Source organism: Daphnia magna, linkage group LG5 (genome assembly GCF_020631705.1).
Source record: "Daphnia magna isolate NIES linkage group LG5, ASM2063170v1.1, whole genome shotgun sequence".
Taxonomy (NCBI): Eukaryota; Metazoa; Arthropoda; class Branchiopoda; order Diplostraca; family Daphniidae; genus Daphnia; species Daphnia magna.
Window position 1 is genome coordinate 4485502 of NC_059186.1, and position 24590 is coordinate 4510091.

The following is a 24590-nucleotide window of genomic DNA, read 5'->3' on the forward strand; positions in this document are numbered from 1 at the left end:
TTACACGTTTTGTGCAGGATCCCAAGCGATAGATGTATAATCCAGTTCCGTGACGCCTTTACTGTATATTATTCCAGGACAAGAATAATAAGCGACTCCTGTATGCGTCAGGCGAATCGTAAAAAATGCCTTTCCTCTACGCGTCCTTTCCCTTTCTTTCCCCTAGTTCCGTTTGCCACATACACCTTAGTACTGTGCTGCACGCCACTAAACCCTACCGACGCTTTATGTGCGCTTAAAGCGTTATAAGACCGGTATCGTTGTCCGCCTGCTGTCAGTAGCAAACTCCGTTGCTCGCTGTCGAGACTGTGGAAGGCGCTACAGCTAGCCGCATTGTTTGATTGCTGTACGGCGGCTGTATGGGGTGAGTTTCTCTGCATTAAGCATTTATTCGATTGCTATCAATGGTCAGTTTTTCTTCTCGAGCTTTTTTTTAGCTTCTTTTAAAGCGTAATTGAAAACAATTACGTCGCACACTGTATTTCACTTGAAGAGAAGTGCAGTTAAAAGCTTCATGCAAAAGCTTTGAAAAAAAATTGCAAAAAGAATGCAAATTTTAAAACCCTATTTCCACTTTTTATCGGTGTTAACATTGATTCGTACCATGTTAACAAATCCGATTTGATGTGGAAAAGTCTGAAACTGGTGTATCGTTTTTTCTTTAAGCTGCGAGGAAATCATTTATGAGATATGAGATCCTATAGCGCTCCGTGAATTGATCAAGACTCTATGGCGGTAAAAACCGGGCAAACGGAGAAGTGTTTTTTTTTTTTTTTCTTTTATATATGATTAGTATTCGCCGGGTTTCAGGCTGATTTCTATTCTCAACCATGCCCAGCATTTGGGATTGCGTTGAAAAAGCTGATAATAGGTTGCAAGTAATCTCACCGCGATCGTTGGTTGTTATTAATTCAACCTAAAACGTGACTGGTCATGGCGATTTACCTATTACGTGTAGCTGAGAACGGTTGGTAGTCCATCGACAGGAAAAAAAAAAATAAATCAGAAGCTAGATAACACGAGAGGTTGCTTGTGTCGATTTCGGATTGACAATGACTATCGCTTACGTTTTTGTGCAATAAAATTCTTAGCATGGAGCACCGCTATGGAGGCCTGAACCGCCAGGCCCTCATGTTCGTCCTCCTATTGATGACTCTCGCTCTAGCGGACGAAGACCATGTTGAATCATCAGGTGCCACTACACCAGATCTCACCACCGACACCTCTATTGCATTTACGGAACGTGATGAATTTCCGAACCATGGGGAGACTGACAACGATACATCTATGATGCAAGTCGTCGAAAAGGCAACAACGACTCATGTGTGTCAAACACCAGCCGATCCGGGTCCTTGCACGGCGGAATTGATCAAATTCTTTTATGATTCTACGGCTCAACGGTGTCGTCAGTTTGTCTATGGAGGATGCGATGGAAATGAAAACAATTTCGTCACAGAAGCGGAATGCCTGCAAACGTGCGGCCACGCTCTAGTCGGTCAACCCGTTAGAGATAACGACAAAACTGATTTTCCCACGGATAGGTCTCCGTCCTACGGTGACAAAGACGAAATTCTCACACTTGCCAATGGTCACGACGAGACTTCTTTCACTTTCTCGGCCGAATATCCCTTCATTCAGTTAAAAGCCGTTGATATTAGCGAATTCAAACTTCGGTGAGTAATAACACTTCAACAAACAAATCTATTGCGTATGATCTTTGATGTTCCGTTGACGGCCGAGACATTTGAATGAAAACAAAATACTTTATTCTCCTTTTATCAGACAAATTAGAGAAATCCATTTCGAGTTTCGGTCTCCGGAAGCGCAAGGATTGTTGCTGTATCAGACGCTTCGAAATCCACCGCCGGACGAGCCCAAATACGAATTGTACGTACTTTTGGAAGGCGGAGAATTGAAAACTATTCACGTATTTGGCGCCAACGAAACCACACTATTAGTCGGGAAAGGTCTTAACCGCGATCGGTGGCATCGCGTCAGGATACGCGTCGACCCAACCATCGCATCCCTGCAAGTGCAAGTGGACGACGAAACGCAGTCTATAGTGATTGAAGGCCTCGACAAAGACGAAGGCTATGGACGACGCCAACATATTAATTCGACGCTCTTTATCGGAGGTGAGAATTAGAAATCTCTTTGGATTTTCTACGTATAATGAATAGCAACCAAGTTTACACAGCGTCCATCTTGCTTCGTAAAAAAAAAATAAAATAAAACACCTTTTTGATTGTGCAATGCTTTTCGGCGTAATGAAAATGCTTTATTAAAGGTATGAACTGGGCGCAAGATGAGGTGGAATCCAGTTATCTGTTTGAGCATTTTGTCGGATGTCTAAGGAACGTGCAACTTAAAAGTGGGTCCGATTTAAGCATCGTAAAGCCTTTAAAGGCTTCCGCTCATCGAGACATTGTCGAAGGATGCGTAGACAAGTTCGTATGATTATCCGTTTCACACATTTGTTCGTCCTCGAAATTAATCAAACGACTTTTATTCTTTGTCTTACCCGATAGGTGCAAAGCGGGCGAAAACCGATGCCGTCACGGTGGCCAATGCTTGAATCGCTACCACAGCACTGCATGCGATTGCTTTGGCACCAAATACGAGGGGGACAGCTGTGATTATGACAGTAAGTAATCTTTATAACATAGGCTATTATTACAGTAAAACTAAGTCATGTTGATGCTCTTTTTTTATTCGATGTTAAAAAAAAAACTTTTGAATTTCCATTAGGTGCAACAACCATCACACTTAGAGGCTATTCATACATCTCCTATCGTATCTATGACTGGAAAGATCGAGCTCACTCCGAATCTAACCGTATCAGCCTCATATTTCGCGTAATATTTTCTCAAGAAAAATGTGTTTAAAGTAAAAAAAAAAATCATTCTAATTTCATTCATTTGAAAATATTTAACATTAGGCGTTGATGGGGGATTCCATTCTTTTCTACGCCGGTGGAACCTTTCCCTACACCAATCACGTGGCCGTTACTTTATTGGCGAATAGTTCACTATACGTCGAAGTGGATTTCGGTAATTAATATTGCATAACTAAAATACCGTGATGTGGAACACATTCAAATAGACGGTGGGCAGAAGATCAGGATCGAAATAGCACGTAACGTGTAATGTTCTTGATCGTTTGCTCAAGCGTCGTGCGATCGATCAATTTTTGCCTTAACGTTTACAGTATAAACGAACAAGCATATGGTTTAACATGAAAAAATTGACAACACATCGTGTAGAATGTTTTGTTTTTTTTTATTTATGGAATAATTGTTTGCTAAAATGAACGTGATTGCATCAGGTGACGGACCACACGGAGTTCATTTAGGCGAAGATTTGACTACCGGTGTCTGGAACAATTTCACTCTGGTTCATGAAGGAAACGTTCTAGACTTTATACTCAACGGACGCGAGCATAAAATGATGGTCCAAGGATCTCGTTATTACCTGCGTTTCGACCCGCACATTTTCGTCGGTGGTGATCGCAAGCCTTTAGGACTCGGTAAATAGTTTGCCTTGATTTCTTATGGAGGTTTTAAATGACACTATTCAAATTGCTCAATTTTATGAAACCCCATTTGCCACAGGACTCCGTTCCAGCAACAATTTCGTTGGATGCTTGTCTGAAGTCTATTTCAACGACGTCTCCATCTTGCAAAAGTTGCGAACCAATTCCCCGCACGTCTTGTACCACAGCATTTTTCGGCCCGAGATAGGCCAATGCAAGGACGTACCCGTCGTTCCAATAACCCTGCCATTTCAGGAATCTAAACTGGCCATTAGTTTGAAAATGGTACCTCCGACGGAGCAAAAACTGCAGATCAATCTCGGTTTTAAAACTCGCAACTCAACTGCTGTGTTAGCTCATGGTATTGGGAAAACGGACGATGGAAACGTGGGCTTGTGGGAGGTAAGGTCCAAACAATTCAGAATTGAATGCCCTGCTATAATCGATCCTTTTCGTGTATTTCTTTGAACCCGTAGTTGAAACTCAATAAAGGCGAAATGGAGTTTCGGATCTCTGCAGACGCCAGCAACCAATCGCTGAGTGTCGTAGTCTTGAAAAAAGGTCTACGCTTGGCCGATGGGTCGTGGCATCAAGTCCACTTGGTCTATGGACTAGATGGCGTCAGTTTGGCTGTTGATTATCGCAGACCAGAATTCAAAAACCTGAATCAAGCGAGCGTGCCTACGCTTACAGTAGATGAAGAATCGGTCATTGTAATTGGAGTCGGCTATCTAGACTCCCAACCTGGTATGTTTTTTTTTTTTTTCGTAAATTTAATCCGAACTTTAAGCGTTGTGTTTCTTACTGGATCAGGTTTTATCGGCTGTATACGGGATCTCGTTATGAATCGCAAAAAGCTTGATCCTCGTGCTCTACTTTATTCGGCTGAAGTCCGCGAAATATCGCTCGACAATTGTCAGTTGGTTGACCCCTGTCATCGTCCAAACGCTTGTGAGCATGGCGGATTGTGTAACGTTGACGAAGGCCGGGTAGTTTGCGACTGCACAGGGACAGGCTACACTGGGAAGAACTGTCATTTCGGTAACGTGCTAAAAATGTATTTCATATTTACCAGAAAGCCTGCTAACCTGCTACTTATACTGCAGCTTTGTACAAGAGGACTTGCGAAGAGTTGGCACTGTTAGGGTACATGAAGAGTGGGGTCTACGAGATCGATATCGATGGTAATGGACCTCACCCTCCGGCTCACGTTCGTTGCGAATTTGAGACGCACAGTGGAGTACGCAAGACGGTGGTTGAGCACAACCTGCCTCAAGATGCTGTGAATTTTGTTTTGTTTCTGATTTGTTTGGTAGAAAAATGAATGCGTGCTGATTAATCTTGATTTTTAAAAACAGGAAATACGCGGACGTAGCATGGATAACGTGGTGTTTAACTTGACCTACCGAGAATTCAGCGCTGAAATGCTGCAAAGTTTGATTTCTCAATCGCTTCAGTGTAAACAAATCCTTCGATACGATTGTTACAAAGCTCCGCTCGAACTGCATTCGTACACCTGGTTCCGCTCGGCTGCAGGAAATTTACTGGATTCTATTCCTTTAGGCAAAGCGAAACCTGGCCGATGTCCTTGTTCACGTACGTCTTTTTTCCCCCTCTCTTCCATTATTGTTACCTAATCGTTTTTTTTTTTTTTTTGGCATGTTACCAATAATGCATGATATACCCAATCTGCAGAAAACCAAAACTGCAAACATGCCGGCGTGTTTTGCAACTGCGATGCGGATGAACCTCGCTGGCTGTCTGACGAAGGATACTTAACGCATCCCGAAGATTTGGGAATCACTCAGATTTTTGCGCTTCAGCAGCGAAAACTTGTACCCCAAGCCGAAGGTCGGATCACCTTGGGACCGCTGGAATGTGTAGAAGCGAGTAACTATTACATGCAGAAATAACATTTTGGATGATAAAGAGCTTCATTTAAAACCATGCATTTTCAAAGACACGCAGCAGTACGTAGTTACGTTCAAATCACCAGACTCTTACATGGAGGTTCCAGGATGGTACGCATTATTTGTCCATGTTATGTTTAGTACGTCATTTGATTTTTTATGGCAATTTTACTTCCTTTTCAGGCATCGGGGTGATTTGGCTTTCAGTTTCCGAACGTCCAGCGAAAGAGCTATACTACTTTACCAGCCCCTGTTACACCCGAAACATCCGTACTTTAGAGTTCTACTTGTTAACGGTAACTCTAAAAAAATTACTTACGTTAAGTAGAGGGACCCTTAAACCGTACACTACGCCCTTGTTTTTCAAGATCACAAACTAACCCTCGAGTTCTCAATTAACGGTGAGCCGAGAAGTGTGAGCGTGAAAAGCTCGCGTGACCTCAACTCGGGCGAATGGCAACAGGTCTGGATTGATTACAACGAATACCACGTCAGATTCACGGTCAATCAAGAATCCATCCTTGTCGACTTGAATGACGGCGAAGAGTTTGGACCATTCGAGGCAACCCTTTTTATCGGAGGCGCGCCAGAGTACGAAACGACCCTAAGATTTTCATGCCGTCAAGTGGATATGCAAAATACTTGCTTAATTATTGTAAGCCTTTTTCTTTTTTTGTTTTTGTTCTAAATCAATTCAGGGAAATGCTTGGCTCCGAAACTGCTGTACATACCGATGGGCTTGTCGGATGCTTCCGAGGTCTGGTTATGAACAACGAAGGTACGCCTTTTTGTTTGACTTGACACAAAACTTGTTCTGTTAAGTGACGAGAGCTCGTTTTTAGGGATTAATGGTTCTTACCTAGATTTTTTTTTTTCGGTTCAAGATAAGTATTGTTGGTTTTAGCCAGGGTTTGGCAACTTCAAAACAAGGTGTAACGAGAGTCATTTTCCATGTTATTTTCTTTCGTGATTCCCTATTAAAATATAAATAAGATGTAGATTTCAGCAAATTAGCAGCAAAACGAGAAAATGCAATTTAGTCAAATCTCGTACGTGTCCATCATGAGTCAGTTCTCCCTGGCTATTAAAACAGCTTATTCGCAGTGGCAGAACAAGTTTGAGGACAATAAAATTGTCAAGCTGTACGTCTTGCATCAATTTTGTAAATAAATTTGTGCTCTTTTAGTTGTGAACCTGTATGCGTACATGAACGCTCGCTTTCCCGATATGATCCAGAAACATTGCCGACCGTCGTGCGATCCTAATCCGTGCAAAAACGGTGCGTCTTGCATCGAGTTCTGGGGTTCTTACAAATGCGTCTGCAAGGTCTGGTGAAAGTTTCCTTTTCTTCTTGTGTTATTGTTGTATTTTTATTGGTTTATCTGTGCTGCATTAGGGAAAAGGGAAAAGTGTATAAAATTGAAAGGCTTGTTAGGTCATTTGAACTCAGATTGCTAATCAAAGGAATGCTAAAAGAAGAACAATTTTTTGACTCAACGCAACTTTTCTATTCTTACAGAATCCTCTGGCACATTTTGGATACAACTGTGAGATAGGTGAGACACTCTTTGACTGTTTAAAAGTTTTCTAGCCATTCTTTGTTGAACAAAGAACAACTATCATTGTTTCGTACCTTACGTTAGACATCAACCAAAATGCCATAACTTTCCGGACTGCCACGTCATTCGTGGAAGCTAACGCCACGACATTTGACATTGCCAAGAACCTGGGATTGAGTGGGTTCTTCCAACAAGACATACTCATCAACCTTCGGACGTTCGATAGCCGCTCGCTGATCTTCTATGCTTACGATTACCACAACAATTTCGTCCAGCTTCACATCGAAGACGGCAATCAGGTGGTATTCACTTTTAACTCTGCCAACACGATCCACAGCGTTTCGACCGTCGTCAAGGGTAACGTTTCGTACGAGTGCAAAACTTAGATTTGTGATTGAATGTCACCCATATCGTTCGAAATAAGGCTTAACCACCGGAGAGTCGATTCAGATCCTGATTGATCGCGAACCAGAATCGACAACTTTGTACGTCAACACAGCAAAGAGTACTGTGGAAGCACCTCTTCTTTTAATTGACAGCTATGCACGATCTCCGTGGGTTAACAAGGAAAAGGGTAAGTAGTGCCAGCACATGTGATACATACTGACGAAGCGAAGCAACGTTGTAAACGTTAATGAAATGGTATAGAAATGATCAGACCACCTAGACCTGTTCGACGACCTGAGGAGTTTTACCAGGTTTTCCTCGGTGGAGTTGACGAGGACTACATGACAACGTCTCTTGGTGGTTACACTGGCTGTCTGCGTGGTTTGAGCGTCGGTGGCAACATCCTGGATCTAACATCGAAGGGTGCTGAAGGTATCGGGCGTGGTAAGCAATTTTTTTCTCCACTCGTGCTTCTCATCACTTTCATCGCCCATTGCTATTTAAGACCTGTAATTTCAAAAGTCCGCCTGCTTCCGCAAATCATTTGAAAATTATCCTAGATGTTAAAGATTGGCTTCCATTTGGTAAAACATTCCTGGCCACCAATTGGGCTGCTAGAGCAAGTCTTGCCTACCAAGACCGAGACGCCTCTCAAGGTAAGAAGGTTTTTCGCCTTTATTTCTTGTTGTTTTCCCTTTTTCACGAATTGACCAGGTATGACAGCTGCAGTGATGACTTCGAGACTCTAGTTTTAAAACATCCAGTACGTCTGTCACGGTCTGTTTAGAATTAAAGTTTTACTAACTGAAACTTGGTAGTCCTTTAGATGTTTTGTGTCTCTGCCAGCAGGTGGTCATTCCATATTATTATCGATTCATTACATGTACTTCATCAACATGCAAGAATTTTTCATTTCCGTCTATACCATAATTTTCGAAATTATTATTTTTGTTTTCTTTCTTTCTTTTTTTTTTCTTTTTTTCTAGATGGAAATGAAGAATCCGGAGTCGTGCATAATTGCAATATGCTTTGCGATCAACAACCGTGCCAAAACGAGGGGGCTTGTCTCGAAGATTTCCGATCCAACACTTTTCATTGCGATTGCGAGATGACGTCGTATTCTGGCCCGTATTGCACGGAAGGTATTCAATTGTGGTGTTTTTTTAAACTAGTCAACAGCGTGGGAATTTCAAAATACGATCACGTTTTGTAGAAAAAGGAGCACACTTTCGTGGGGACTCCTACATTACTGCACACTACGCCTCTTTGGATTTGGATGTCATCAAAATTCAGCTCGCATTCTCGACAACAGCCGTTCGCAATATCGCACAGGCTCTACTCTTGATTCAGACAAGCAAAGCGTAATTAGTTCTCTTTGCCCAGTTGTCTGCTTTGCCTTTGACCAAGTGCGTTTTGATATTTTAGGAAGACGAAATATCTTTTAGTGAGTTTAACGGCCCTTGGGTATCTGAGAATTGAAGACGATCGCGGAAATGGCATTGTTTACGGGGCTGAAGTGAAATCCATCAATTTTCTTAACGGTGCTCGCCATTCGGTCTACTACAAGCGCAACGGGGCTAATGCCGTGTTGTTGGTAGGGAAAAAAAATTTTTATTTTATATTTTGATATCACATGATTAGAGTGGATTCTGCAAAATAGGTCGACAGAGACGATGTTCCACTTCGTCCGTTAAGCACGTCGATACATCCAGACGGATTGGCTGAAGTTACCGGTATGCTAATACATTTTGTGACACACCAACTAAATACGATCAATCACAGTGAAATCAAAGTTTTTAAAAGTTGTGCTCCATTTTAATTGCTAAAATACGATTTATTTCAGATGAAAATGCTATCCACGTCGGCGGAGTCAAGATCACAAATGACCCGCGTTTTACCGACTACGATCACTTTGATGGTTGCATATCAAGTATATTAATTGCCAACGAATTATTTTTGAATTGGTCAATTTTAACCTGAAAAACGCCTTTCTCATCAACCGCAGATGTTGTGGTAGAACTGGACGATAACCAGTTGCACCCACTACTGGCTTACCTGGGTTACCAAAGATCCGGACTTGAAGCGGTAACCTCTCACGATCCAGAAGGTTTGATTCACATTCAACAATTTGACGTACACATCGTAGAAAACGTGAATATAATTTACAGGCATCGAAGAGGAGGCGAGATGTGCAGCATTTTCAGTGACACCTCCCGGAGTAGTTGAAGATGACATGGATTCTTACAATGACACATCCGACGAGGAATGGCGTCCTAAACCTCCGCTGATACTTCCGTACAAGCCCGTATTTGTCGGCCCTGCAAATTACGACCCAACTACGTCAAACAGTGCGTCATCGTTTACGTACATTTTGAACTTGCGAATCTGTTGGCTAATATTTTCTTTCGTACCCTCGCTGAAACGTCTCGACAGGAATCCTCGTTGGATTGGGTTGCATCTTCCTTGCAGGATTGATTGCCTTGACCATCTATGTGTGCAAGACTCACCGCCGTAGCAAGAGGCGCCAATATTTGCAAGACGATGAACAGTTTTTGATTTTCACTTCGTCTGGGCCGAAAGCACCTATTCGTCCTGCCTTGCGGAATAATCCTATCCGAAATGCGGGTGTCACAGCCCCGGTTGCTCACGTTAGTACTCCCGTTCATACTTGATACAGTCCATTTATTTAGTTGATATCATCATAGCCCTTTTGTAAGCACATTCTAGCTTTGCCTCCTGGTGTAGGTCTTAACAATACACCGTACTTATAATTTTGAAAACAGAAAACAACAACAAAACAAACAAAAAACGTGGTGTATTTCTTCTGAATTAAGCTTGTCTTAAGACAGGTCCTGGATATCCCAAAACTCGAGTCACAGTCTGGCTTGAATGGCTTGAAAAACGAGGCCATCCCAACCAGTGGAACTCAAATAGTGTACAATTTATTGGAATCAATCTCCAGCCAGGAAAACGAGAATCCATTAGAAAAATCAAACGATAGCCAGCTTCCGTCTGATGCTATTCCGTACTTGGACGACCAAGAGGTGGACACCTTAATGTCGGATATTTCAGAACAAAGTCGAGAAGTCACATCGAGTTTTGACGAAACAGGGACGATTTCGCGTGACTCTCTGGAAGGGGTATATCCAATAGCATTATTTTTGACGCAGCATATTTCTAAAAACAGTTGCAATGTTCAAAATCCAGTCTGAGACTAAACCAGAAGGAATGCCATCCATGAACGGTAAGGATACCGAAGCTCCTCATCCCTCTGAAGAAACACCATCTGCTGCAGCCCTAATGCAATGCATGCCGTTAGTGATCGAGATGATAACCGATGTGCTACGGAGCGCGCAAAACACCCTGGAAAACGATGCCCTGTTGGACGAAGAAATAGACTTGATTAACCTATCGCAGTTAGTACCAGAAAACAACGTACGTGGCGATATGGACGCAAACCATGATGCTGATGCAGAATACGAAAACTACGAAGCTGAACATGTGAGTATTTGAAGCCATTCTTTTTGAAAGTGCATCCCGATAGTCGATTTACTGTTTGTACCCCTCACGTTTTTACCGTGGCAATCTGAAACATTACAGCCTGCCCCTCTAGCCGATACTTCACTCGATTCGAATGCAGATCCTTGCACGAATGAAGAAATTCTAATTACCCCCAAAAAGAGGGCACCCATTGAACGCATTAGCGAAGCATTCCTTTCCGACGACGATGACGATGGATCAGTCAGTGTCGCCAACACGGGAAAGGTGAGTTGAAAGCCATCACGAGGCTGAGAAAATAATTCAATGTTATGGTAAAATCAATCGAATTGAATCCACGTCGTTTACTAGGATCTAACTGATGGTACGGAATATCCGACGGAGAGCAACCAACAAACTCAGCAACCAAAAGGTGCTGACGAACAACACTAGGCAGCATTACTATCTTTTCTAAATGACGATTGGTTTTTACAGCAGTAACCAGAAACACTGTAACAAAAGACAATCAGTTTTACCTTATGCCTCGGTACGGTGCAGAAAGTGTAGTACGCAACTATGCTAACCCGTTAAGTTATCTAGGAGGCCCACGCCTACTTACAAAAAATCTACAAAAAACTTCCAAAGAATCAATTCTATCGATTGATGAATAATAGTATATAGCAAGCAATGGCAGAGTTAAATGCCTCATCGTTCTGAAATACCCGCCTTTCGGTATATATTGTGATTGACGGAGAGAAATGCTGTGTTATACCTTAGAGTGTAAAAAACAAAACAAAAGTCTGGTCGAATAAAGAACTTAGTAAAAATGTATTGAGGGCCGCAAACGCGTGTGGGCATTATTGAGGTTATGGAAACCAGATTTTACATTCTAATTAAGATTGGTACAGATAGTGGTTTGGAGGATAAATGAACAACATCGAACAATTGCCATTCAAAATAAAATCAAAGCAAAAAATAAAACCATAATGATAGATTCATCAAGCTTTTTCTCCTTTACTACTGTCCGCACTTACTGCGGCTGCAGGAGAGCTTGATTCACGCGATACAGATTTGTCTTCTTCGGGTTCTGAAAATAAGAATTTTACGTATAAAATACGCAACGCTGGTGCACGTGAAACAAGATACGGCCAGTACTAAACTAACCTTTCATTTCATTGGCGGTGGACAAAGCGCTACTCCCTTCACTAGAAGATTCGCCACTGGACTTGAGTGCAACTTCACTTTTTTTGTCCACTTCTTTTGTGTTTTCTTTCGGCGTACTTTCTTTATTTTCTCCATTCACTTCTTTATCGTCCTTTTCCTCTTTTTTTGCTTCTGCAACCCCTTCAGCAGTTTCGGTTCTTGGTCTTTTACGATTGGCCCCTTTAAAAGATCTACAAAATGGTATATCAAAGATCAACACTCAAATTCAGAAAAAACAAATGAATAATTGTTACTGTTTACCTCTGATCTCGACGAGAGTCACCTTCGTCTTCTGAATCACTGTACTCATTGTCGGGCGCGATTCTTTTATCAGACGCTCGTATAGATATTCGCTCGTCTGGATTTGATTTGTCTTCTTCGTCCGAATCTTCGTTTATGGCATCCTCGGGAATAGCTGGAGCAAAAACAAGCGAGTTAATAAGATTTCCAGCTTAACCAAGTATCCCCGATAAAGGTAGAAAATGTTTGTTACCTTGCATTTGAACACCAGGAGCATGTGGTAACATGCGGAGGTTCTCGAAAAGACGGGTTCTAAGAAAAACAAAGCAACCATTGAAAAAACTAGAACTTCACCGGATAGAGAAACTATGGACAGCTTACTTGATTTTATCCAAATATTCGGGAGTATTTTGATTTGCCATGTTCGACGGACTGATGTGCAGCTTAAAATCAGGGCCAAAATATTCAAAATAATCATTGTACGGCAGTTCATTTGCAATATCGTTTCCTAATGCAACCGCAGTCTCATACGTCCAACAACGCGCAACATTACGGATAGTATAACCACCGCCTCCGAGTAGAAGTAAAGGTAAGTTATGCTTTTTCACGAAGTCTACACATTTTGCATGACCTAAACACAAATAGAAGCATGAAGGTTAAGCGAACTAGGCTTCATTTTTTCCGATATATTTATAATACAAACCTTTCAAAGTAAGATTAAAGCAACCCAAACGATCACCAGACAAACTGTCGGCGCCGCACTGCAATACCACTGCACTTGGCTGATAAGTTTCCATCACTTTTGACATTATAGGTACAAAAATCTGCTCATAGCTTTCATCATCTATGCCGTCTCTCAAAGGGAAGTTCACAGCATAATATTTTCCTTTGCCAGCACCAATATCCTACAGATGAAAGCAGGTTAGTCTGCGCGCTCTTCCTTCCCCATGAACATCAAGCAATTTACCCTGAGATCTCCTGTTCCAGGAAAATATTCGCCATACTTGTGAAATGAAACCGTCATAACACGATCGGTGGTGTAAAATGCTTCTTCTACGCCATCTCCATGATGAATATCAATGTCAATATATAAGACACGTTGGTGATACTTGAGTAACTCAAGAATCGCTAGCACTATGTCATTCACCTGCACAAGCACACCATTTTAATAAAACAATTATTGAAGGAAAGAAAGCTAATTATGGCCACAAAACCAATCACTTACATAACAAAAACCTGAAGCCTCAGATTTTTTTGCATGATGTAATCCTCCGGCCCAATTTACTGCTATCTCAGTTGCTTGCTTGTTGAGCTTGACAGCCCCAGCAACAGAACCTCCAGCAGATAACTGGCAAAATTCATATAGTCCATCAAAAACAGGACAGTCTTCACCAACATTGACTGAAAACAAAACAAATTATCGTGACACATCGCAAAAACTAATTTGTTCTGAAATTAATTTTACATCGCTGCATTTGCTTATTGTATTCAGTCATATTATCTGGTCTAATGCTTCGCAGAAATCTGATGTAATCATCACTGTGAAATTTTGTCATTTCTTCAGCTGTAGCTTTGTGTGGTCGCTAGAGAAGTATTTAATGTTATAGAAATGATATTTTAATACAAAAGGTTTAATTGTTAATATTACATATATTTCCATTTTCCGGTATAGGCCATAGTTCAAAAGTAGATTGTGAGTCATGCGTATGCGGTGGGGTTTCATTGGATGTCCCTAGAAAAAAAAAAAAGTAAGAAAACATAAATTGGCTACAAAAGGCTATCAGTCATACCTGCCCATAGTAAAAATTTCCAATATCACCTGGAAAGAAAACACACAAAAAAACGATAAATATTTTAGTCAGGAAAGTTAAACACTCAATCCCTACCCCAACAAGAGGTATGACATCAATTAAACACACTTAAGATTTTGGCATTTTTAGATGAATATATATCACTAAGCAATAGTTGACATGCAAACATCACTAATATGTTCAGGTTTATCCCAGGTTCCATGTTTTGTTTTTACTATTTAGTTTTTACGTGATTAAGGATACTTTTCAAAGATAGCATAAATGACGTCCTACTCGCCAAAATTTGTATCTAGGCAGATGCGCTTGCATTTGATGCAACCCAAAATTTAAAGAAAAAATAGATCAGCTCTCAAGTTGATAAGAAAATTCAAGTTCAAAGCATGCACATTTAAAAGAAGAACATTTACTCTATCTATGCAATAACATTTTCAAAAGAACGCCGCCAACACAGCACGCGGCATCAACAATAAATGCAAAGATGTTTAAAAATACTTACTATCATAATAATAGCAAACGCGTTTTCTGCTATGACTTGGCTGAGTCGTCATTTCAAAATTGGCTTTTACTACTTTCGATTCTGAAATTTTGCTAATTTCTTTGACACTTCAAAAAAACCTGTATCAAGTTGCTTTACTGTCCATCGAATGCCAAGCCAAGGCTACAACATTTAAGTTCTGGCAATGAGCTAAGCAAAATGCTATTGAGATCAATGCGCCTCTAAACTACCAAAGCGCTTGTCGTCCGTGTTTTGTTTTTATTGTAGCTGGAGCCTGGAGGTGGAGCCTGGAAGCTGCAACAGCCGAACAGACTGACAAACCAACACAAACTTCAACTGTTCACGGACTATGTTCCGATCTCGCTGTCGTCTAAATCGGACCTTCTAGCGGGAAAAATCGGATCTATGTCCGATTTTTCCACAAGATGCCATTTTATATTCTTTCACTAGACGGCTCTAGTGATCGGACGTACATCCGTTCTCCAAAAATTTCGAATTCAAAATCAATGGGCATTATTGAACGGGCATTGATCCGTTCACGGAAACGCTAATTCGTCAACAACCGGTCCGTGGCGGGCGTTCCAATTTTGTGTGATTGTCATTATTTACGTTTATTGTTTTTGTTTTTTTCTTTTTATTTGTTGTATTTGTGTTTGTTTTTTTTAAATCTGTATATATGTTTAAAAGAATACAATTTTTTAGTGAAAAAAATTGCTGTATCCTGTATTTTATTTCTTTTAGAACCACGAAACAAATTTTACATTACAACAGAAGTAAGAATATATTATTATTTGATAGGTAATATTAATGAATTTCTTACCATTTAACGAATTTTATTTAGGATTAGTGAAATGCATAAAATTTTTACAGTCTTACTCAGCCAAAGCTTTAAATTTGCATTCAGTGTGTTGGCTGCGTTTTCCATCCACGTTGGGAAGTACACTTTTTTATTAAGAAGGTAATCTATTGTGGCATTGTAAAAAAATTAACACACTTATCAAACAGGTAACTTATTTCAAAAAATTGTAATGTTATAGCCCTGACATCACTCTTTTTTTTTCCTTTTCAGGTATCGGAATCCCACTAGGTTGACCAGGGGCAACAACAAACAATTGAATAGTCAATTAGAAAGCAACCTTCTAAGCCTAGCATCAATAACTAAGAATAAACCATTAAAGCTAATTAGGTATTTTTTTATAAAAAATGTAATTAAATAATGAAATAATCAAAACAATTTGTTCGTGTCACTCTTCACTCATTGTATTTGCTTTATGTTCTTTATGAATAAAACACTGTATGCTTACTCTTTAAAACAAATTTGTGTTTTTTTTTAAAATGTATTTGTTTAAAAAAAAAATTTTAAAAAAAAAAAAAAAAAAAAAAAAAAAAAAAAAAAAAAAATTAGCAAATTTGAATTACGCGCGTCATCAAAATGGCCGCCGCAATGGATGCCGGGAAGGGGCCAAGGGGGTACATTTTATTGTAATTTGCGGTTCTTAAACTATAAAAATCGAAGTAAATATCACATCAAAACATGCTAGAGATAATAAAGAATCTCAATAATATATTTTCTGTTTATTTTGGTGTATATTAGAAACCAAACAACGTACCCAAAAATATCTGTTTTTGGCCCTCCCCCCCTCCCCTAAAATGTCATAAAATAAAATAATTAATTACGAGCTAAGTTTTCAGCGAATTTTCGTAAGTTTTACGGCAATCGATAGGTATTTAAAAGCGCTATCTATTTGGTGAATTTCATCAAAAAATATTGAAAAGGAAAAAAATTCGAAATGAATAAAATTTTTTTCATTTAATCGATCAAGCGCAGTATTGGACCTAAGCGACAAAACGCAAAAAAATTTATTTCATTTAGAATTTTTTTCCTATTCAATATTTTTTGATGAAATTCACCAAATAGATAGCGCTTTTAAATACCTATCGATTGCCGTAAAACTTACGAAAATTCGCTGAAAACTTAGCTCGTAATTAATTATTTTATTTTATGACATTTTAGGGGAGGGGGGAGGGCCAAAAACAGATATTTTTGGGTACGTTGTTTGGTTTCTAATATACACCAAAATAAACAGAAAATATATTATTGAGATTCTTTATTATCTCTAGCATGTTTTGATGTGATATTTACTTCGATTTTTATAGTTTAAGAACCGCAAATTACAATAAAATGTACCCCTTTGGCCCCTTCCCGGCATCCATTGCGGCGGCCATTTTGATGACGCGCGTAATTCAAATTTGAATTCTAACTTCTCATTATTATTATTCCAACGTTTTAAATTACCAAGAATGTATGTTAACACAAATACATTTTAAATAAAAACTCAATTTGTTTTAAAGAGTAAGCATACAGTGTTTTATTCATAAAGAACATAAAGCAAATACAATGAGTGAAGAGTGACACGAACAAATTGTTTTGATTATTTCATTATTTAATTACATTTTTACATAAAAAAATACCTAATTAGCTTTAATGGTTTATTCTTAGTTATTGATGCTAGGCTTAGAAGGTTGCTTTCTAATTGACTATTCAATTGTTTGTTGTTGCCCCGGTCAACCTAGTGGGATTCCGATACCTGGAAAAGGGAAAATAAAAGAGTGATGTCAGGGCTATAACATTACAATTTTTTGAAATAAGTTACCTGTTTGATAAGCGTGTTAATTTTTTTTACAATGCCACAATAGATTACCTTCTTAATAAAAAAGTGTACTTCCCAACGTGGATGGAAAACGCAGCCAACACACTGAATGCAAATTTAAAGCTTTGGCTGAGTAAGACTGTAAAAATTTTATGCATTTCACTAATCCTAAATAAAATTCGTTAAATGGTAAGAAATTCATTAATATTACCTATCAAATAATAATATATTCTTACTTCTGTTGTAATGTAAAATTTGTTTCGTGGTTCTAAAAGAAATAAAATACAGGATACAGCAATTTTTTTCACTAAAAAATTGTATTCTTTAAACATATATACAGATTTAAAAAAACAAACACAAATACAACAAATAAAAAGAAAAAACAAAAACAATAAACGTAAATAATGACAATCACACAAAATTGGAACGCCCGCCACGGACCGGTTGTTGACGAATTAGCGTTTCCGTGAACGGATCAATGCCCGTTCAATAATGCCCATTGATTTTGAATTCGAAATTTTTGGAGAACGGATGTACGTCCGATCACTAGAGCCGTCTAGTGAAAGAATATAAAATGGCATCTTGTGGAAAAATCGGACATAGATCCGATTTTTCCCGCTAGAAGGTCCGATTTAGACGACAGCGAGATCGGAACATAGTCCGTGAACAGTTGAAGTTTGTGTTGGACAAACGGTGGGATACGGCATTCGGCATACAGCGGATTACAGCGGATAGACGATAAAGTATACAGATACACACATTGACACACCGATGATTGGAGGACTTTTGTTGTTTTGTGTTTATCGTTGAAATCTTCTGTCTCGCTGTTCTTTAAATCGCTTCCGTTTCATACATGGTTTCATATTCTTAAATTAAGCAATTTTATTCGCCATATAGTATAAAAGAGTTACTTTTGAAATGAGTAGTGGTTTCATTTCCGAAAGTAAGCTCGAAGAAAAAAGAAGGTACCCAAAAATTAATGAAAAATGGAAATGAAATGGTATTTTTTAAAATAGTGCTTTAATTTCTCGTATAGGCTAAGACAAGAAGAGTGGGAAAAGGTTAGAAAACCCGAAGATCCATGTGGTATGGCACTCCACAATTGCATTAACCACTTTCTCCTACAAATTCTTAAGAAAAATTTTTCCAAATTTGACCGTAACTGAAATGGTTTATGTAATAAGAGATGGTCAAATTTTGAAGTGTTTTTTGTGTTCCAATAATTCCTAAATATGAAAATATAGATTTAGTTTATAAGAAAAAAAAACAAAAATTAAATTGAACCAAAGAATGATGGGAAAAGTTTAAAAATGTTTTTACATCAAAACTTTTTTGTTTGTGCTGTACCTGCCAATATGTGCTTTTAACGTTTTTTTTTCTCTCGTTTGCCTAAACAGAGGCCCCTGAAGAAGAGTATGATTCAAGATCCTTATTTGATAGGTAAAGGATAGTTCTCTTAGGAATGTAAATGACACCTTAGAATAACCCATCTTTTGTTTTAATTTCTTAGGCTTAAAGAGCAGAAGGATAAAAAACAAGCTGACTGGGATGAAGCACACAAGCTAAGTATAGGATTACAACTGTATTTTAATTAGAGTATTGAAACAGAAATTATGTGATATTTAACATATTAATATGAATGTTTTTCAGAAAACTTGGTTCGAGGATTAGATGATGATGAAGCAGGATTTTTAGATTTTGTTGATCAGACAAAATTGGCGGAAGAATCAAGGATTCTTCAAGAAGAAAGAGAAGAGTTAGAGGATTACCGTAAAGCTGTTGCTAAAGAAAATGAAGAAAGACTAAGAACTGGAATAAAGTCAAATTCAATGACTGTGATACCAACAAGATCTGGACACTCTGTGTTGCCATCCATTGGTGTATCAAAAGAAAGCCAAAAAAGTAAATTAAATGCTTGTGTAGTGAAGAGGAAAAATGTGACAAGTACTTTTGAAGCAAACACTTCAAAAAAGCAAAAAACAGGTTAGTTAAAGTTTTTATTATTAGTCCATCCTAATAACATTTGGTAGTGTGCCCTGGATGATTATAGGATGCTTATCATAATGATTAGTTGTTACTGTAAGCGTTTTTCTATAAATGTTAATGATGAACCTTAAGTGCATTTAGTTAAAGAACTTTGAAAACAAGGTGATATATTGACCTAATCTTTAAAATCTGTTTTATTTAAGTAGGTAAACTATTGTAACAAATCTACTTAAAAATATTCTAGATACTCCAGTTGATGTTGAAATATTGCCTAGCAATAATTTGAAATGTATTGCAATACTTCCTGGGATTGGATGTTACGAAGAGTCAAGTGACAGCGATTCTAGCAATGAGTCTGATAAAGCTGATGAAGATGAGAAAAAACAATTTGATTTATGTGGTAGACCTATCAGTTAAAAATGTATTTAGTAATACACAATAACACAATCAATGATTTTCAAGTTTATTGTGTCTAGATTAAGCCTCACATAGTTTTGAAAACAGCAAACAACCATCACACTGATAGGTTAAATACTGATTTAGGCTAATAATCACACAATTAAAAAAATGAGTTTGCTCATGGTTCAACTCTTAAAAGCTCCACATCAAAGATCAGTGTTGCATTGGGTGGTATAATTCCAGGGTGTCCTCGAGACCCATAAGCTAGAGAAAAGTAAAGTCATAAGTATACAGTAGACAATTATAATTATCAACTTTACCATAGTCTGGAGAACAAATCAAACGAGCCCTCTGACCAACACTCATCTTAGGAAAAAGAAACAGTAAGCAAAATTTTAATATTGGTGTGCTTTGTGGCAAACCTGTGCAACTCCTTGGTCCCATCCTTTGATAACTTCTCCTTTTCCAATTCGAAATTTGAATGGAGATCCACGGTCTCGCGAAGAGTCAAACTTGCTACCATCCTCCAGAGTACCTACACAGTAATTTATGAAAATAACAGTAAAGAATTGTGGAAAAAATCCATTACCTGTGTAGTGAACAACTACAGTTTGGCCAGTCTTGGGGAATGTTGACCCTTAAAAACAAATTTAATACCAAAAACTATAAGTATGGAAATAAGCATAACTAAATGAAAGGAAGAAAATTCTACTGTCACTAGCTCAAAAAGCAATGACGACAGTGAAAAAATTATGAGTTCACGAACACAATCCGCAATGGAAAGCTATGAGACTTACCGTCACCAGGTGAAATGGTTTCCACTCGGACTCCCATGTTGCTATCCTAAAATAAAATTCGGAAAATAAAGTTGATTTCCAATAAAGTTTAGAGCTGACTTTAAGAATTTGAAAAAGCAAGAATTTCAATAAACGAATAAAAATTTTACCTTTCCAGATCACTAAACGTAACTCGACTGACCACAAACTACCAATGACGGACCACGGACTAACAAGCGGTATGCAGTATGCTACTCAGCAAATACGAAGTTGCCAAATCATGCTATTGGTCCAAACCAAGTAACCAACCTAGGGCTCGACCAGAGCAGAGTAATAGCAGAGTAATAGAATACTGGTGTAGCCACGCTTATGGCGGGCCCTCCCATTGCCTTTTTGGCCTGAAAGTCTTTCTGGCCCATAACGAAAGCGCCACAGCGGCTGTGTTGTGTTGTGATGTATTACGTTTTCGCTATGTTTTCGCTCATTTTCGTCGTCTGTACTTCAGAAAGTAAACAAAAAGTGGCTAAATTAATTAGTTTGAAAAAATGTATGTATAAACATATGGATTTTTATAACAATAACAACCCTTAAAACTCAATTCATAGGTGGCGTTACGGTTATGGGACACTTAAATCGATATCTTGCCTCATTTTCTCACAATCGATACGCGAAATTGGCAATAACTTTTGGGAAAAATTCCGAGAGGGGGAGTTAACATGGCCGTGGCTACACCAGTATTCTATTACTCTGGCTCGACGGTCGACCCCGATCACATTCTAATCGGCGACACCGCTAACCTTCACCGATAAAAATGAATCGGGGAAGTTCGGCGCGGGGACTTTTTTTTTGGTGCGGAACGGTGCTATAATCGGTGCTGCACCGATAGCACCACTTCAGCCATGTAGGGTTAGTCTTACACCATGGTAAATAGTTTCCCGTTAAAAATAGCATAGGCTACCTCCATTCAGCTCCTCAATTCACTATACACTCTTTAGCGCTCGGCCCCGCACCAATCGGGGAGCTTTTTAGTCGATCCGGTGCGGGGATAATCTTAATCGGGGAAACGATTTCGGTGCTCGGTGCGGTGATATCGGTGATCGGTGCCTTCCCCGATTATCAATGAATAATGATCTAAATTAGCAGTTGCCCTGCGGCCAACAAGAACAAAATGTGACCCTAGTCACGTGATTCTCGTTGGCCTATCAGAACTCAAGGTCACTGGTAAGACTAACCCCCTACATAGGGGGATAACACCGCTTCAGCCATATGGCTGAAGCGGCTTCAGCCATATGGCTGAAGCGGTGTTATCGGTGCAGCACCGATTAAAGCACCGTTCCGCACCGAAAAAAGAAATCCCCGCACCGAACTTCCCCGATTCATTTTAATCGGGGGAGCTTAGCGGTGTCCCCGATTAGAATGTGATCGGGGCCGAGCCCTAACACTCTTCTAGGTTTTGGCTCCTCCTCTTCCATTTATGCAACGTTGTACAAAAAGCAGACGAAATAAACAAATAAATTTCAGGTGAATTTGAGATGAATTGTGTTTCATCTAAATTTAATTCAGCAAAATCCATTTTTGCGTGAATTTTATTCACTTTAGCTGAAAAACAGCTGAAGTGAATTATTGCGCAAAAATGCGCCTGAGATCCGGGCCTCTATTCAGCTGAAGTGAAAAAAAAACCCGGTGGGAGAGATGAATTTGAAAATTCAGCTGAAGTGAATTTAAAATAGAAATTCAAGCAAAAATGGACTTTTTTAAAATACTAAAATGGACTTTAGCTGATTTTTTTGCGGAAAAATGGACCTTAGAATTTCCACACTATTATGCCAGCATTTAAATTAATATACGGGTTATTACTTACACAAAAATAGTTCCACTTATTGAAAAATATAGCTAATAAAATTCTCTATGAAATACTAGAAAACGAACTTCATTTATTTTTAATTTTAGCCTAAAATCAACACATAAAAAACTTTTTTGAAAATTATTTTTACATTCAAAAACTTAACACAACAAATGAATTTTAGTGCAAAATGACCGCGTTGACTAGAGCTTTCGAAATATATATAACACGAAAAAGTAATATTCAGAAAAATATGAAAAATTTATAGTTGTTTTTCTACAACGAAATTGTCCGCTAACTCTGTACTGGACATAGGCGATTGGCTTTGAAAAACAAGTTCGGTCAAAGAGATTTTTTGTTTTCACGTATCACTTAAATTTTTATATATTTCTAGAGTTCTAGTCCACGCGGTTCTTTTACACTAAAACTCATTGGTTTTTGTTAAGTTTTTAAATGTAAAAAAAAAAAAAAAAAAAATAATAGGTATTTTGCGTGTCCCGTTATGGACATAATTTAGTCTTTTTCTCAAATATTAATCCTAGATTAACATAAATGCTGCTCATTTTATGGTATTTTATAGAGAATTTTCTTGGCTATCTTTTTTAATAAGTGGAATTATTTTTGAGTAACGAATAACTCGCCTATAGACCAGTTTCGGATGCTGCGTTGCAAAATTTAAAAAATCCAGGGAGGTTTCGATTGCAGGGGGAGATAGGAAAAAAGGGGGTTTTTGATATATTTACCCTAGTAATACTTTTCCAATCAGGAAATGTTCTAGAATACTACACTTAAAGACATTCTGCGTCTTCTCCAGTCTTTATAAATAATTAATCATCCCTAGTTTTTAGCCACGCTTATGGCGGGCCCTCCCATTGCCTTTTTGGCCTGAAAGTCTTTCTGTCCCATAACGAAAGCGCCACAGCGGCTGTGTTGTGAACTTGTGATGTATTACGTTTTCGCTATGTTTTCGCTCATTTTCGTCGTCTGTACTTCAGAAAGTAAACAAAAAGTGGCTTAATTAATTAGTTTGAAAAAAGTAAAAGTTAACGATTTTAAATAACAACCCTTAAAACTCAATTCATAGGTGGCAGTTACGGTTATGGGACACTTAAATCGATATCTTGCCTCATTTTCTCACAATCGATACGCGAAATTGGCAACAACTTTTGGGAAAAAATCCGAGAGGGGGAGTTAACATGGCCGTGGCTCAACACAGTCTTCACCCGTGAACGGATTCAGATCCAAGTACGTTATTCCATGAAAACGGATGCCGCGAGTGGTGACCAACGGATTCGTTTCCCTTCACTGATGGGCAAGTAATCGCGCCACCTTTCCTCCGTACATGTGAGTATAATAGTTCGAATGCACTCAGATTTGAATCCATTCATGGAAGTATAAAGTCATGTTTTCTTTTTTTCAGAGTTTGAATGTTGAATTTCCGTTCACGGATTGTATTTCTATTTTCAGTGTAAAATTTGTATTACAAGTATTACAATGTTTACAGGATTTGTTTCCGTTTACGGATTGTTTACCTTATTTATACACGTGCCTAATTCTTAATTTTCATTAAGCACTTAAAACTACTTAATTAATATTGATTGAATTGTTGTTTTCTCCAACAGTTGGTTTTCTTTTGGATTAAAATGCTTTTATCGGAAGAACTTAAGGCAATAAAACAGATTTGCAGTACAACAGTTTTACGTGTATTAATTAATATTTAAGTTTTGCATGATTAGCAACAAGAAATTTGAAGAACTGAATGACTGAACTGATAATTACTGAAATAATGCCATTTAGTGTTATTTATTTAATACTGAATTAGAAGTTATTAATAATCAATAATAGTTAAGTGTTTTACGTTTAGTTTTCAATAGAAAAGACGAAATTTTAACTGGCGCCAAAAAATGATGGCCGCCGTCGTGCTCTTTCATGATTGGTTCATACATATTTGCTGATTCCTAATCTAAAACTAAGTTTAATGACGTTTTTCTAAGTGTCGTCGTGTTCCTCGTGATAAGAGGATCACGAAAAGTACATTGTATATTAGTTTAAGTGAAGAAAATTATCCGAACGGTGTACGAAAAGTTGGGTGTGTATCTACGTCATCCCCCCTCCTCCACCAAAGTTAGCAAAATTGAATAATTTATTGTATCCAAACGAAAGGGGCCATCATTATGAATTTTATGGCAATCGATAGCTTTCATTAAGAGCTTTCGATTTCCGTAAAAAAAATATATATATTTATATGGAAAGAAATCCTATCGTGATGAAAAAATTTCCGTTTTTTCGCTGTAACGCATATCTCGGTCTAGTCGATAAAA

At 38.5% G+C, this 24590-nt stretch overlaps 4 protein-coding genes across 6 annotated transcripts; 2 read left to right on the forward strand and 2 right to left on the reverse strand.

The window, feature by feature from the left end:
- Positions 1-207: 207 nt before the first annotated feature.
- LOC116923251 lies at positions 208-11695 on the forward strand. 3 transcript variants are annotated; one of them, XM_032929718.2, is made up of 37 exons: positions 208-364; positions 1092-1673; positions 1783-2135; positions 2288-2447; positions 2529-2644; positions 2749-2855; positions 2939-3050; positions 3325-3525; positions 3611-3933; positions 4008-4278; positions 4345-4572; positions 4638-4813; positions 4890-5127; positions 5227-5421; positions 5492-5552; positions 5625-5737; positions 5810-6032; positions 6140-6219; positions 6628-6767; positions 6961-6997; positions 7085-7357; positions 7425-7574; positions 7649-7831; positions 7948-8043; positions 8374-8529; positions 8601-8748; positions 8813-8981; positions 9048-9120; positions 9231-9317; positions 9393-9494; positions 9556-9735; positions 9821-10035; positions 10237-10527; positions 10595-10888; positions 10988-11152; positions 11237-11297; positions 11360-11695. In XM_032929718.2, exons 1-37 carry the CDS (start codon positions 360-362, stop codon positions 11533-11535), a joined length of 6540 nt encoding a protein of 2179 aa, XP_032785609.2. In that variant the 5' UTR covers positions 208-359; the 3' UTR covers positions 11536-11695. The 3 variants fall into 3 exon arrangements, with proteins under 3 accessions (XP_032785609.2, XP_045030091.1, XP_045030092.1); XM_045174156.1 differs by having other exon boundaries at positions 11363-11695; XM_045174157.1 differs by lacking the exon at positions 7948-8043.
- LOC116923253 (histone deacetylase 1) lies at positions 11674-14811 on the reverse strand. Its single transcript, XM_032929722.2, has 12 exons — positions 14615-14811; positions 14098-14126; positions 13956-14039; positions 13773-13890; positions 13533-13708; positions 13275-13454; positions 13011-13212; positions 12689-12938; positions 12561-12619; positions 12329-12482; positions 12029-12258; positions 11674-11951 (listed from the first exon to the last, which is right to left on the reverse strand). The coding sequence occupies exons 1-12, from the start codon at positions 14664-14666 to the stop codon at positions 11863-11865; spliced, it is 1623 nt and encodes a 540-aa protein (XP_032785613.1). The 5' UTR covers positions 14667-14811; the 3' UTR covers positions 11674-11862.
- A 3151-nt stretch (positions 14812-17962) lies between these two features.
- LOC116923255 (PSME3-interacting protein) lies at positions 17963-19702 on the forward strand. The gene is made up of 6 exons (XM_032929724.2): positions 17963-18230; positions 18302-18351; positions 18663-18705; positions 18776-18831; positions 18916-19248; positions 19496-19702. Exons 1-6 carry the CDS (start codon positions 18184-18186, stop codon positions 19666-19668), a joined length of 702 nt encoding a protein of 233 aa, XP_032785615.1. The 5' UTR covers positions 17963-18183; the 3' UTR covers positions 19669-19702.
- LOC116923256 (peptidyl-prolyl cis-trans isomerase Fkbp12) lies at positions 19701-20746 on the reverse strand. The gene is made up of 6 exons (XM_032929725.2): positions 20597-20746; positions 20448-20493; positions 20240-20287; positions 20073-20185; positions 19971-20016; positions 19701-19914 (listed from the first exon to the last, which is right to left on the reverse strand). The coding sequence occupies exons 2-6, from the start codon at positions 20482-20484 to the stop codon at positions 19829-19831; spliced, it is 330 nt and encodes a 109-aa protein (XP_032785616.1). The 5' UTR covers positions 20485-20493; positions 20597-20746; the 3' UTR covers positions 19701-19828.
- Between the last annotated feature and the right edge of the window lie 3844 nt (positions 20747-24590).